The following is a 15717-nucleotide window of genomic DNA, read 5'->3' on the forward strand; positions in this document are numbered from 1 at the left end:
GCTGGTACCATTTAGAACTAAAAATGCTAGATTTTAAATGCTTCAGTTTATTCTTTTTATGATAACTTTACACACAGGCCAAATTCTTTCACTCTAAACTAGTGCTATCTAGTAGAAATAGAGCATGAGCCACATGTAATTTTAAGTCTTTAGTAGCTACATTAAAAAGGTAAAACGAAATAGGTGAAATTAAGACAATTTAAGTCTTTGGAAGCCTACTGTATATCTTCTACTTACATCACATCCCAATTTAAATCAGCTATACTGCAAGTACTCAATGGCCACATGTGGCCAGTGGTTTCTGTACTGGACACTGCAGGTCTAAACACAAAGACTATGAATCATGAGAGTTAGAAGAGCCTTAAGAACCACAACTGTATCTGATCTGTATTCATATTGGCTTTGATTAAAGATTTCTGAGCTCCTGGGGGTTTCTTTTTTCTTTCTTTCTTTCTTTTTTTTCTCACTCCTGAAGGTTTCTGATGCAAACACTAAATCTAAGAAAAGTGAGTTCTCCTGACAGGAGTAATGACCATGAAACCCTAAGATTTCTGGAATTTTTCTTTTAATTTCTCTATGTTTGTAGTTTTTGCTTCACTGGATCACCTTCGGCTTCTTCTGAGAAATAAAGTAATATAAAATACTCATGTACATCTACTAAGAAAGAAAGGAAACAAACAGAGATGCATTATCTAGATTAAAAATTATTTAGAAATTAGAGTGTTAGAGTATTAACATAGGGCACAAAATTGAACTAATAAAATTACTTTCAAGCACACTTATTTAGATATTTTGATGCTCCTTGTTTTGGAGCCAGCTCTAAACTTTACACCTCAATTTGGGATAGGAAGAGTGTTTTCCATTTGAATCAGAGCTGGAAGACCACAAATGTGGTTAGATTTCTGAGAGTTAAGAATTTGATTTTTTTTTCAGGCATTAACCTACAAAAGCCTTCATTTCCACACCTGGTGCATAGAGTAATGCTTACCTTATAAAATAGCTATGAAGATTAATAATGTTATATATAAGCTTTGTAACAGGCAAACAGTAAGTACTAAATAAATGGCACTTATCATCATTGTTAATTACAAAAGACTGTCAAATCCAGGTATTCTTAACCTGGGGTCTGCAGATCCTTGGCTCATGGATAAAACTGCAAGCGTGGAGATCCCTAAAATTGGATGGGGAAAGATTATATCTGCATTTTCATTAACCTCTAAGCAAAATTTACCATTTCTTTCCATTATGAATAAAGGCAACATCATAGTGTTAGAAGGACCTGTCACTTCGCACCAATAGAAGTCACACATACTTTCATATTAAATTTCTGATGTTACAGACATCACAAAATCTCTCTTACATTTATCAGCTTTTTGAAATTATAGTATTAGACCTAATCTTGCTAGATCTTATTAGTGTATTAATAAAGAAATACATGTTATTAATGTATTTTTTAAATTTCAATATAATTGGTTTCCTTTGTAATCCTATGTACTTTGTGAACTTAAAACTTAACTTCTCATTATTCTGAGAAGGGATTCAGCAGCTTCACAGGATTGCCATGGCACATCCAAAAAAGTTAAGAATCCCTAAATTTTAGTCTATCTCTTTGCTTCCAGAAAGCCACCCATGTTTGACAATTGAACACACCTGCCTGAGTGAGCCAATTCCCAAAGTCTCGGGTTTATTTTTCTGTGCGTGACCTGATAGGAAGATATTACGGTCTGGTACATGACTCCATCAATTAACCTATTTGCTGAGCTCACCTTCAGCTTATACCTGGCATCTTTCCTGAATTCTGTGTTGGGCCTTCTGAGGCACACAAAATGAGCTGACAAGCTGATTTTCTGGTATCTTCTGTTCACACATACCTGGCCCCCACTCGATGCCAGGCCCAGGATGAAGCTGGGCAGTGATTCTCAAGCCTGATCCCAGACCAGCAGGCAGGATCAGCGTCACCAAGGAGCTTATGAGAATTGCAGATTTTCAGGTCACACCCTAGACTTCCTGAAACAGAAACTCTGAGGTCTATCAGTGTTTTCTCAAGCCCTCCAGAGACACACGCTTGAGTCTGAGATCCACCGTGCTAGGGAATCGGAGGTCCGTCCAATCCTGGAAAGAGAGGCTCCCATCTCCAGCATTGGTTGAGACTAACACCGCTCCTGCAACTGGGGTTGGAATTTCAATGCAGGTAGCTGCTGAGGGGGGGCCAATGAGTTGAAAGCCGGAGCAAGGGGACTTGTTTTGTTCCTGCACCCCGATTTTACTTACATTACCCGGGGCCTCGAGGGTGACTCATAGAGATTAGCCCTGAGCGTCGACCCCTCGGCGCCGCCACTGCACAGCGAGAGAAGGGGAGTCAAGAGAGACGCTTGAGTCCCTTGACTGTCTTCCCCTACGAGCTCTCTGGGAAGAGCCCCAGACCTGCGAACTCTGGGCCGCTCTGCGGCCGCTTGAACACTTCGCGGGTCTTCCGCCCCGCGCTAGAGGGCGCACTCCGTGACGGGAATTGCGGTCTCGGCCGCCCCCGGCCTCAGGCTTTCCGGGCTCTGCTGCCTCCAGAAAACTACAAGTCCCAGGATGCTCGGCGCGAGAGGGTCACGTGGGAGGGGCCGCGGGCGCGGCTAAATAGTCTCCATCGGCCATTTTGTGCGAGAAGCCGCAGCGCCGCCTCTTCTCTCGCGCCCTCGCATCCGTCGCCGCCGCCTCTTCCTCCGCCTCCTCCTTCGCCTCTTCCTGCCTCCTCCCGGCTTCCGCCGCCGCCACTCCAGCCTAATCCGAACCCCAGGGCGAAGCGTTTTCTTATTTATTTCCGTTTTCTTGCCACTACAGCCTCCTGACAAGGTGATCCGGGCGGGCCCCGCAGGAATTTTATCCCCTCACCGGCCTCACACTAGTATCGCATGTCCACTATCCAGAACCTCCAATCTTTCGGTAAGATCCCGTCGCCGCCGCCTCCCTCCCTTGCCCCGCGCGCATCTCGGCCTTTTGCCCGCCTGGCTACCGCCCCTAGGGGCCCCCTTTCTGCCCTTCCCGCACCCCTAGTGGGGCTTTGTCTCGGCGCCCAGAAAATGGCGACGGGGCCCCTGGCGACCCCTTCCCCGAGGACAGCGCCGGACTCCGAGCCCTCCTCTCGGAGCCCCGGCCGCGGGCCCTGCGCCACCCCCTGCCCCGTCTTTGACCCGGCTCTCGCCTCCGCTTCTGCCCCCTGAAACCTTGGCGACCCTATTTCGTGGACGCCTAGATCGGCCCTGCTACTTGCAAAGGGTATGCCGGGCCAGGGGAATCAGGCATCGGCGCCCGTTCTCTGGCAGCTCCTGGGGGCACTTAGGGAAAGATGCGGATGCAGGCCTCTGATCTGTCACTGGCCGGTGGTTCAGTCTTCTCTGCTTGCGTAGCAATTTGTAAAATTACGCCTCTTGATATATATGTAATCTACTTTTTTTTTTGGCAAGGCACAGTTACGGTTAAATGATTAAGGTGGGCGTATTCGAATGTTTATGTTTTCATCAGAATGTAATCGAGATGACGCACATTTTTATAGCGGCTACAATATTAAGGTTTTCTAAATCTCCTTTTTCTCATTAGAGGACCATATTCAACGATAACATTATCTATCTATAACAGCGTTTTTCTACAATGGATATAGCTGTTCAAATGTTTCTCTTTTTGTGAGAGTATCTTGGGGGTTTTATTAATACTCCACCCGCATCTCCATCCTACCGGCAAAAACAGCAAAGGCACTAGAACCTTCATTGATGACTGTCTGGATTGGTAGTATAATGTATTTCTGGAAAGTACTTCTTAAAAAATATTTTTCTACTTTGGATTTTTTTTTTTTTTAAATCCATTCGCAGACCCCTTTGCTGATGCAACTAAGGGTGACGACTTACTCCCGGCAGGGACTGAGGATTACATTCATATAAGAATCCAGCAACGGAACGGCAGAAAGACACTGACTACTGTTCAGGGCATTGCAGATGATTATGACAAAAAGAAACTTGTGAAAGCTTTCAAAAAGGTAAAGGGATTAGGAAGAAAGGATTAGAGTTACTGATGCACACCTCTGAACTGGATTATGATTCACACCTTTATATCGGCGTGGATGAAAATGACTAGACCAAGAAAGTTGTTCTCATTTTTGTAATTAACATGTAAATATTTAGTTATTCTCCCAGTGTGGTCTCTCATTTTAAAAGAAGATTCGCGTTGCTTTTAAATAAATTTAAATGTGAAATATTTAGTTCTTGATGTTACACATAAAATCATTTCCTGGTTTACAAATTAATTTGAAAGGATTGTGGATTATAGGAGACAAAATCTGTTTCTGTAAATATGATCTAGCTTACTGAAATGGTTAATTCTGTTCATACGGTGAAATAAAACCTCATAGTAGTTGACTAAATTTTATTGTATATTTATGCACTTTTCCAGAAATTTGCCTGTAATGGTACTGTGATTGAACATCCTGAATACGGAGAGGTTATTCAGCTTCAAGGTGACCAAAGAAAAAACATCTGCCAGTTTCTCTTGGAGGTGAGTGATTGGGTGCTTTATGTGTAACCTTGAGATTGCTTTTAAAATTGTATTTAAAGGCAACATGATTTGTTTTCTACTAAGTAAAAAATCATACGAATGAAGGAAATTAGGTGAAATAAAGACATGGTAGTTATTTGGAAAGCAAAGACCTTTATCTGGTTTATTTTGTCATTAGAGTATTCTGATCATTTCTGTATATACACACAGGATCTTTCTTGGCATGTAAAGTATTCAAATACGTGTTGAATTGTTGGCTATCAGCAGTGCATGCCACAGACAACAGTGTTGCAGTAAGCTGTTGATAGTGATTCTTTTTAATTACTCTTCCATGTTTTCTTAATGAATTTTTATATTTCTCAGTTATTTTGCTAAATTAGATTTTATTTTACAGGTTGGCATTGTCAAGGAGGAACAGCTTAAGGTTCATGGATTCTAAAATGAACCTAAATACGTGGAGAATTTCTTGAATAGTTTTGTTCTCTAAACCCGGTTTGGCTGCCTTGTGAAATGATTCCCTGCAGTAAACGGACTTTTCATTTATTTAATCATTCAAACTTCCATTCACATCTGCATGATTACAGAAAACATGGGGTATGTAGACTAGTAACACATAAGAAAATTGCAGTAAGATGGTAACAAAACCTCATATTGTCTTTACATGTTTCCAATGGAAAATGTTTTGAGTGTTTATGGTTCAGTTTTTTACGTTTCACTTGATTAAATGTTTTTTTGTTGTTGTATTAAACCATGTACGTTGCAGCTTAACAATAAAAAAAAAATCTATGAATCTTTGTGAGCAATTATGCTCCCAAATCTAAGCAAGTAAAATACACGTTTTGTCTTTCTTAATTGGAGTTCTCATTCTGCATATATTCCTTCTGATTAGCTTCAGCTGTTACACCCAGTGCTTAGAGGAGAACCTTTCTTATATCCAGTGTTAGAGAACCTTTGTTATTTGTAGCTTGTGTTTTTCATCTACTGATTTAAGAATAGAAGCAGGAGTAGAAATTCAGCCAGAGCCACGAGTCATGGCAAAGCAAGTAAAAGTTGTCAAAGAATTTATCAGATTGTAGTATTAAATGTTGTTAAAGAGTATGAAGTTTAACAGTATTAGAACATAGAGTTCTTTTCTGTGTTCTTATCAGTTGTTACTGAGTTGCCAACATAAGTCTATCCCTAAGTACCAGATACTGTAATAGTCTTGTGACATAAAGCATATTTAGTCACAGGCACTTCCCTGCAAGTGTAGGTTGATGGTATCACTGCCTTACAGATGGGAAACACTGGGCCTCAGGTTAATTTCCCAAGAGTGCTAGAAAGTGACAGGGTGTCAGCCCAGAGATTCCAGCCAGGAAATTTCTTTCACTACATCATGATTTTGGTATGTGTTTCACCAAAGTGAACCAGAGCCACAGATGACAATGACCAGGGGTGATAGTGGTGTAAGAAATAACCACCAGCCACGGTGTCTCATGCCTATAATCCCAGCACTTTGGGAGGCCAAGGCGGGCAGATCACTTGAGGCTGGGAGTGTGAGACCAGCCAGGCCAACATGGTGAAACTCCACGTCTACTAAAAATGCAAAAAATTAGCCGGTGCGCACCTGTAGTCCCAGCTACTTGAGGCTGAGGCACCAGAATCTCTTGAAACTGGAAGGTGGGGGTTGCAGTGAGCCAGAGTGGCACCACTGCTCTCCAGTCTGGGCAATAGAGCAAGACTCTGTCTCTTAAAACTACATATAATTTGCAGTTCTTAATTAAGAGATTTCTGCAGCTCATCTTCTTGAGTTCCAGGCTCCTTTCTATTAAGTAGTATTTACTTGGTTGCACGGGCCATGCCACTAAAACCATTTAGCCGATGCAAAGAAATGCATCTGCAAGGGCAAACTTTTTAGCTTACTACAGTTGGATGAGGATGGTATGGAAAAAAAAAAAAAGTCTTATTTTGGGGCCAGTGAGCCCTAATGAGCCCTTGCCTATATTTTGGTGATACTGTTTTTGGGAAAACAAAATCAGCCCCCACAAAGTTTGCCTCTTAAAGACACTAAGTAATAATAGGTTTGTTATTTTCTCACCTCATCCTTCCTCCAATACAGTAAGACAGACAAGAAGTATACACCAGAATATAGACCCAAATTTGATATGCACATTTCTGGAAAACATCAATACAGTTTGATGAAGAAGATCAAGAAGTTTGGGAGAATTTTCCAAGTTACTAAGAACCTCCTACTTTTTCATCTGTAATATTGTATAATAGCACCCTGTTGAGGGGTGCTGTGGAAATAGTAAAGCAGAAATTTATATTAACAGCCACATTCAAGTGCTGCCTAAATAGATAACATCTGCTGAGAGCTGAGCTAGTGCCAAGAAAATAATTTATATTAGATGGGAAAGAAAGCACCCCTCATCCTGGGACCCATAGACAAGCTCTGTAGTAATTACTTCCTGTGTGAGTCCAAAGTGGGTGGGATTAAAAGGCTTAAGGAAAACTTCCCTCTGGATTTCATGAAGAGCACCTTTCCTGATTCTCTTCCCTTCAGCCTATGAGTTCCAGCACCTGATTGGACTTTGAACTTGTGGGGCAGTCCCAATCTTTAGAGCAAGAAAGAGACGAGGAGGCATTGTGTAACTGTGGAGGAAAGATAACATGTCTTAGAGATGCAGCAAACTGACAGTAGCCAAACTGGATATCTCTCTGTGTCTTCCATGTTGGAAGGTCTTGATCTGCAGTTTCTTTAGTGGTTTATACTTTAGGGTGCACAATGCGTAATACCAAGTAGAAGACAAATAGGTTTATCCCTAGACTTTTAAACTTGGAGACGCCATTAGGAAGTTAAGACCTTTGGTTGAATCATAGCCTGGAGTAAAGTGCTGCCAGCAGCAATGTCCTCTACCTTTCAGTCCTGGCTCTCCTGAGGCCGAGGAACCCCCATGGAAGCAGTCTGATCAACCTGCTTAGGAACTCGAGTAACAGGAACTGTTCTCTTAACCATTCCAGAAACGGGGTGGCTCTGATCATATGGAAGGGACAGTTCTACTTCCAGTCATGATGGCAGTTAACCAAAATAACTTGAGAAATACGGAGTTGTAATGCAGGCTTCTGTGTGTCACGTGTATGCCACCAGCCTGGCTCCACCTAATGGAATGGGTAATGACAGCTTGGGAAAAGGCAACCTCATTCGACCACCTCCACACACCAGCTGCACTGGGTTTCTGAGGACTCCCCTTACAGCCAAAGGTCCATTTGGGAGAGAAACAAAGGCATGATCCTGCCGTACTAAATCCAAGAGAGTCCTCAATTGTGGACTGTGATCACTTGACAAGCAAGAAGTAGCCAGGTGACATTGTGCTTGTCTGGGATCAAAGGGCCAAGGGAATCAGCTAGAATTAAGCAGGAGCAAAATTATATAAGGAGGCCTCAGCATTGAACACTCTTCACATAGTCATGTAGGCACTTAACTCCTTTTTATCTGGATAATGGAAGCATGGAAAAAAAAAAACCATAAATCAGAGGATTAGGCCATATTTCTTCCCTCCTGGAAAACCATTCAGAGTGGAATTAATACTGATGAGAGGAGAGAATGCCAGACTCCTCCAATGTTCCTTACCCAGCATTATTGTGTTAGGTGACTTTAGGGATTCTCTGAGCTACACGGGAGAACTTAAAATGGCAATTTAAGGCTGGGTGCGGTGGCTCATGCCTGTAATTCCAGCACTTTGGGAGGCCAAGGCAAGCGAATCACCTGAGGTCAGGATTCGAGACCAGCCTGACCAACATGGAGAAATCCCATCTCTACTAAAAATACAAAATTAGCCGGGTGTTGTGGTGCATGCCTGTAATCCCAGCTACTCGGGAGGCTGAGGCAGGAGAATCACTTGAACCCAGGAGGCAGAGGTTGTGGTGAGCCGAGATCGTGCCATTGCACTCCAGCCTGGGCAACAAGAGTGAAACTCCGTCTCAAAAAAAAAAAAAAAATACTGAAATGGCAATTTAAACTCAGCATCGGCTTGTGAGGATACCATCGTGGGTCAGGTGGCTTACCTGGTAAATCATCAGTCTGATTTTGAACCCACCACGGGTAGCAGTAGATCTGCTCTGGTATATAGATAGCTCTGCACCTGTGAACTGAGGGTGAGGGCCCTGATGCTGCATGATGCTGGATCTAGGTGCCTTCATCTCAAACTAGCGAACAGCCTACAGACATTTTTCATGTAAAAAGCAATGACATATAGATAGGCACCATTCGTTCAAGGCACAAAAGAAGCTTAAAGCCCCCACAGGGAATCTAATTGATCTCAGGCCTCATGCTCAGGCTTCAACTGCAGCTCCCTGTTCTAGTCTAGAGGGTTTTGAAGGGCCTCAGGTCTATAGAATGGTCCAGAAGGAGGCTAGCTTTAACCCCAGAGTTTATCTCCATGTGTCCTTTACCCATTCTTACCAGGGTGCCAGACCCCAGACCCCACATCCCGAGTCCACTGGCAAGGAACAACATACTGTCTGGAAAGTAGAGATAGAACTTTTTAAAAATGTTTATTTATTTATTCATTTGTTTATTTTTGAGATGGAGTTTCACTCTTGTTGCCCAGGCTGGAGTGCAATGGCATCATCTCAGCTCACCACAACCTCTGCCTCCTGGGTTCAAGTGATTCTCCTGCCTCAGCCTCCCGTGTAGCTGGGATTACAGGCATGCGCCACCACGCCCGGCTAATTTTGTATTTTTAGTAGAAACGGGGTTTCTCCATGTTGGTCAGGCTGGTCTCGAATCCCAACCTCAGGTGATCCGCCCACCTCTGCCTCCCAAAGTACTGGGATTACAAGCGTGAGTCACCACACCTGGCGTTTTTATTTTTAAATTTATTTTTCCCTTTTATTTTTAGTTGACATGTAATATACATGTTTGTGGGATACAAAGTGATATTGTGATACATGTCCACAATATAAAATCAAATCAGGGTGATTAGCATATCCATCACTTCAGACATTCATCATTTCTTTGTATTGTGAGTATTTTAAATCCACTTTTCTAGGTTATCCATGTCAATAGGTAAGCCATGACAATTTCTGTGGGGAAGACATCACCAGACAAGGATTTGGTAGAAGGTATAATTCCTTGAAGTAAGAAAAGGCCAACCTGGGTGCGGTGGCTCACGCCTGTAATCCCAGCATTTTGGGAAGCTGAAGCAGGTGGATCATCTGAGGTCAGGAGTTCCAGACCAGCCTGGCCACCATGGTGAAACACCATCTCTATTAAAAATACAAAAATTAGCCAGGTGTGGTGGCACACTCAGGAAGCTGGGGCAAGCGAATCAGTTAAACTAGGGAGGCGGAGGTTGTAGTGAGCCGAGATCATATCACTGTACCCAGCCTGGGCGACAGAGCAAGACTCTGTCTCAAAATTAAAGTTAAAAAAAAAAAAAGAAAAAGAAAAGGCCTACCCCCATAAACATCCACTCTTAGTGCATCACTGCACTGACTTGTTAAAAAACGCAGAAAAGCTTAGCCCAATACTAGCATCAGGAAGAATAGTAAATGAGTGGCCAGACACACTGAATGGGAACCAGTAACAGCCCACTTGGTAGATGAAGTATGTTGAAATGAAATATAGGGTACCCAGTGAATGATGCTATTACAGAAGAAATTGAAGGGGGACGGATTTCTGTAAGTATGCAGTCCTTTGTCACCCCCTTGTGGCCACTTAAACAACTGGAAGGCTCCTAGCAGTTTACATGCATTATAAAGGTTTAAGTTGCAGTCATCATTAAAGCACCAGCTGACAGGTTTGATTTTGTCATCACTCAAATGTGATCCAGAAATTAATCTAGCCAATCATTTATTATTACAATTCATATAAATCAATTGCCATTTTTCTTTACCTGGGAGAGACAACAATGTTTTCATGGTCTTGCCCTGGGGATATATAAAGCACCTCAGCTACTATCTACCACGGTGCTGTTAGAAGGAATTTAATTTAAATGTAAACAGAGACTTCTGTTTACAGCCTCCAGGGAATGAATGATTAAGCTAGAAAACAATCAAGACTCCTAAATTGTCGCTTGTTGAGAAACACAGTCTGGAATTTGGATACACACACCCTAAATATTCAGTGCTCTCAATCTAAACCACTGTCTTAGGCCAATACAGAAGTTAATGTGCCTTTCACTTACGAGGTTGCCTAAAGGCTTTAGTCTGGGAAAAGCAGTGACAGGATTCCTTAAAACTCCTTAATGCCATTCCAGTAGACCTGAAGAACCCAGAACAGGACTCATTTGGAAAACTAATCATTAGGAACGTACTCACTTGCAGAGCATCTGGCAGATCTCACCTGCACAGGTAGGGGAGGGCTAATGAGAGCTCAGTAGTAACCTGGAAATGGTGCTCTAGGGATTTGGTCCCACAGGAATCAACAGCAGCATCACCAGATGGGCCTCTGGTTAGAGATCCCCACAAGAGGTGTTAAGAGGTATAACTTAGGAAACTATCTCTTTAACAACAGATCCTTTGGGCCTTTTTACATTTTTATCAAGCATTGCCCCTCATTTTCTCACTTCTCTTACATTAATAATAAAAATAGCTAATTCCTTTTCAACACTTATATTGTAGGTCCTGCTCTGAGAATTCTACATTGCATCAGCTCATATAATTCTTTTCACAGACATCATGACCCGGCATAGATTCCCTGGCTTACCATCACAATCACACCCCTTGCAAATATCATCTCCCCTTGATCCTTTCTCCTTTTTTTTTTTTTTTTTTAATTCATTTGACAAAACCCCAATCCAATCCTTGTTCAACCTAACTATCTGCTCCACAACAGCACATAACACCTGGAGATAGCTGGGGGGTTGGGAGGGGGGGGGGGTAGGGAAGATGGCTTTTCTTTCTTCCTTTCCCTTTACCAGTCCCCCCTCCATCCTCCACTAAGCAAGGTGAAGGCTTGGTCTTATCTGTAATTGAGATATTTGACCGTCTTCATTTTTCCACCTCCAAATCTACCCTTTGGAGGCAATGTTGCATACTCTGTCTTCTTTCCCGTACAAGGCATGAAGTACACTTGCTCCACCCATCAAAACAAACCCCTCCATTTGTGTCCTGGGTACCATCTCCTCTTCTCCATAAAATACCACTGTAATTATCTCCTTTCTTCTGAATCATCAATTTCTTCCTCTCTACTGGATCATTTTCATCAGATGGAAACATCTAGTACTGCCCGTCTTTCAAATAGAAGAAAAGAAAACCATTGATCTCACATTCCCTTCAGCAAACAAAGAAAGAGCCTGCTTCTTTACCCCCAAACTCTTTCCCCAGTCGGCCTCATCTAAGTAAATGGCACTGCCATCCATAGAATTGCTCAAACTTAAAACTTTATCTTTGAATCTTCCCTTCCTTTACTGCCTTTACCCCATCCTATCTAATGGGGTCTTAGTGTTTCTACTTGCAAAATGTATCATATCCATCCTTTCCCCTACCCCCAACTTCTGACTAGTGCACCTGACAAGCACCATTGTTTTGCACCCGGATTACTACAGTAGCTCTCCAGCTGGTCTTCTTGCATCCATTCACAACACAGAAGCCTGAGGATTCTCCAAAATTCACATGAGATTATGTCAGTTCTCTGCATGAAATCTTCCGAAGGCTTCTCATTGCACTTAACATTAACCCCAAACATATTACAGTGGCTTACAGGATGCCACATCACCTGTTCCCTGCCTATCCCTTGTTCTTGCCATCTAGCCTTTGACTCTCCACTACACGACCAGATTCACTGGTCTTCAACCTTAAAGCATTTACACTCCATGTTCAGTTGGTCCAGAATACTCTGTCCTGCTCCCCATCTCCCTGCTTGTCCCTCAATTTCAGTTCAAACCTCATCTGAAGAAAGCCATGTCTGACTACCCAATCTAAATAAGCCTCTCACCACCCATCCCTAACACAGCACCCTGTATTTTGTTTTCTTTATAATACTTATCTTTGTTTAACAACATCTTGCTCATTGTTTTGCTAGTTTACCTTGCATCTCCCTACCACTAACATGTAAGGTATACAAGAGATACTTGTAGGAGATGCTGTCTGTGCCTCACCCATATCCCTTGGCGCTCACCTTTCCCACACATGTGCCCTGGATGCTCCAACTGCAAGCATCTGTGTCCAACTGCAAGCATCTGTGTCCAACTGCAAGCATTGCTTGAGGGCATTCCCTGGCCCCAGGAGCATGCAAGGGATGGAAATACTTGAGACTGGGGCAGGACGGAAATACCAAGGAGTTAACACCTGCCCCCTGCACCCCTCACACTAGCAACCTTCAATCAATGGCAGGTGAAAATCGCTATATAATTATCCCAGCTCACTTACCCTCAGGTAAGAAAAGCATGGAAGCATGGTCTACACTGACTCCCAGGATTTCCCAGCAAGATTGGACCTCAGTTGCCGATAACAGTAACCTGTCAATAAAGTATCATTTATTGGCTCCCTTCCCTTCTCTGTCTCATTTTCCCATACCTCCACCTATGCTTTCTGAGATCACCTCCCAAATAAACTACCAGCACTTACATCCTTATCATAGCCTTCTGGAGGAACCCAACTTAAGATACCTTTGTACCTCCCAATCCAGTTTAGATCAGGGTCTGAAATACAATAGGTGCTCAATAAATATTTGTTGAACAAATGAGTAAATCTCCCTCCCTGTGACCACCACTCACCCTTTGGGAAATTCCAGACTTATCTATTATACATAATGTATCTGTGGGTCATTTTCCATTTTGAAGATATTTGGAGCCTGTGTATCTGAGGTGGGAAGAGAATAGATATTTGTAATAGGATTACTTGAACATAATTATTTCTGGTAAGCCCTTTCCTTACTCTTTATTTCATGCTTCTCCCCTGGAGTAGGGGAAGAAGAAGGGAATTCAGTTCCAGGAGAAAAGAAGCTGGAAAAATGAATGCCTGGCAGGGACATATTCTACCAGGGCCTTGGAAAGACTTGGGTTCTAGGCCCCTTTGCCCTTTGCTGATATTTTCCTAGTGGCCTAGCTTGCCCAGATGCTGGCTGAGACTTAGTTATCTTCTTATCACATCATTCTACATATGCAAGAAGTATCCATGGGGAAAAGGATGGATTATTTAGTTGAAGGTGTTAGGAAATTTGGCTCAATAAAGAAAAAGCTGGGTCCCTACTCCATACCACAAACACTAGTGGATTACAATGGATTAAAGACCTAATTGTGAAAGGCAAAACTATATAGGTTATCAAAGAAACCCAGAAAGATATGTTGTGACTGGGACAAAAAATAAGGTTAATTGGTCAAATAAGCTGGGTGCAGTGGCTCACACCTGTAATCCCAGTACTTTGTAAGGCAGAGGCAAGAAGATGGCTTATAGCCAGGAGTTCTAGGCCAGCCTGGGCAACAAAGCAAGACCTCGTCTCTATAAAAAATTTTAAAAATTAGCCAAGTATAGTGGCACACACCTGTAGTCCCAGCTATGGGGAAGCTGAGGCAGGAGGATTACTTGAGCCCAGGGGTTTGAAACTGCAGTAAGCTATTATCACACCACTACACTCCAGCCTGGGTGACAGAGTGAGACCCTGTCTCTGAAAAATAATATGGTAAAATATACATAACATAAAATTTATCATCTTGACTTTTTTATTGCGTATCACTCCTTTATTATACTAAACTAGAAAAAAATGTAGTACAGTTATTCTGAAAAAGGATGCTGGGACCATGTGACAGGGCAAAGCAAGTAGAACACGATTAAGAAATCAGGAACGGTGAAAGACACATTTGGACATGCTCAAGAGGCATTTCACTGCCACAAAACAAGGCAGGGGAGGGATTCTAAAATATACAGCAGAATGCTGTATATTTGACTTCTACCCTTAGAAGTCAAAAGGCGTATCCCATGTTGGTGTGAGGATTGGCTTACTTTCTGATGACCATACATGGGACTAACTATTTCAACTGCCACTAGAAACCCCAAAGTGGTTGTGTGTATGTGTATGTGTGTGTGTGTGTGTGTGTGTGTGTGTGTGTGTATATATACTTATATATATGTATATATATAGTGTGTATATACATACACATACACACAAATATATGCACACACATACATATATAGACAAAATTTAAGTTTCTGTGTTGAATTATGTGTTAAGTTTATGTGTTGCATTTACTTTTACAAACATATATGTACACATATGTGTTGCAATTATATATAATATCTGTATTTTATATAGATAAAAATTATATATGTTATATCTATATTTTATATATAGATATTATATATAAAAATATGTGTAAATGTAACACATAAACTTAATTGAGGATTGATCCCAACCTTCTAAAGCCAGCTTCTGTGGTGTCAGGGAGGAAATAGTTGATTTTTTTTAACATTACTATGTAGGTTACATTTATCTTCCACTGAAATGACTAACCCCACCGCCCAAGTCAGTGACCTAACCACAGAAGGGCACAGGACTGGCTCCTGGGGTCAAATAGGCGCTCTTGCTTCATTGCTTCTTGCTTCTTCATTGGTCATGCCTTAGCATGGTTCCTCCCTCTCCCCTTCTCAAGCTGGTCCCTAGTAAACATAGCCCTGGCAAAACCTAGAGTTACTACCACTGAACTCTCTTGGCTAAGAGAAGCCTTCCCTCAGTGTGGACTGAGAACCCATGCCCCAGAGACGCTATTCCAATCCAGCTGTATGAAGGGAGTGGGTGTAGGAGATACAATGGCTGAAAGGAAAATGGAAGCCACTGGTCCCCCATCTGCAGCTACAACTTAAGATGACTATGGCTGGGCACGGTGGCTCACAGCTGTAATCTCAGCACTTTGGGAGGCTGAGATGGGTGGATCACCTGAGGTCAGGAGTTTGAGACCAGCCTGGCCAACATGGTGAAACTTCATCTCTACTAAAAATACAAAAATTAGCTAGGCATGGTGGCATATTCCTACTGTCCCAGCTACTCGGGAAACTGAAGCGGGAGGATCACTTGAACCTCGGAGGTGGAGGTTGCAGTCAGCTGAGATTGTGACACTGCACTCCAGCCTGGCTGACAAAGCGAGATCCCGTCTCAAAAAAAAAAAAAAAAAATGACTATGGTCAGTGTGACATATGCAGAAGTGCAGAGGAAGGGATGGGCAGAGAGGGCATTCCTTGGGACAGTACTCTATCTGCCGGCCT

At 42.5% G+C, this 15717-nt stretch overlaps 1 protein-coding gene and 1 long non-coding RNA gene across 2 annotated transcripts in view; one reads left to right on the top strand and one right to left on the bottom strand.

Moving 5' to 3' along the window:
• The window catches only part of LOC115933985 (uncharacterized), a 62637-nt gene extending 60108 nt beyond the window's left edge, over nucleotides 1–2529 (bottom strand). Inside the window, exon 1 of the long non-coding RNA XR_004069836.3 lies at nucleotides 2272–2529. This is a non-coding gene — a long non-coding RNA (uncharacterized lncRNA). The remainder of the gene's footprint in view (nucleotides 1–2271) is intronic.
• Nucleotides 2505–5367, top strand: EIF1B (eukaryotic translation initiation factor 1B). The gene is made up of 4 exons (XM_004033907.5): nucleotides 2505–2934; nucleotides 3858–4021; nucleotides 4435–4536; nucleotides 4931–5367. The coding sequence occupies exons 1-4, from the start codon at nucleotides 2904–2906 to the stop codon at nucleotides 4973–4975; spliced, it is 342 nt and encodes a 113-aa protein (XP_004033955.1). The 5' UTR covers nucleotides 2505–2903; the 3' UTR covers nucleotides 4976–5367.
• The last annotated feature ends 10350 nt before the right edge of the window (nucleotides 5368–15717 follow it).

Source organism: Gorilla gorilla, chromosome 2, assembly GCF_029281585.2.
Source record: "Gorilla gorilla gorilla isolate KB3781 chromosome 2, NHGRI_mGorGor1-v2.1_pri, whole genome shotgun sequence".
NCBI classification, from domain to species: Eukaryota; Metazoa; Chordata; class Mammalia; order Primates; family Hominidae; genus Gorilla; species Gorilla gorilla.

Coding starts and splice junctions, on each gene's coding strand:
- EIF1B (XM_004033907.5), top strand. CDS start 2,904: ATGTCCACTATCCAGAACCTCCAATCTTTCG. Junction 4,022..4,434: donor TTGTGAAAGCTTTCAAAAAG/GTAAAGGGATTA, acceptor GCACTTTTCCAG/AAATTTGCCTGTAATGGTAC. Junction 4,537..4,930: donor TCTGCCAGTTTCTCTTGGAG/GTGAGTGATTGG, acceptor TTTATTTTACAG/GTTGGCATTGTCAAGGAGGA.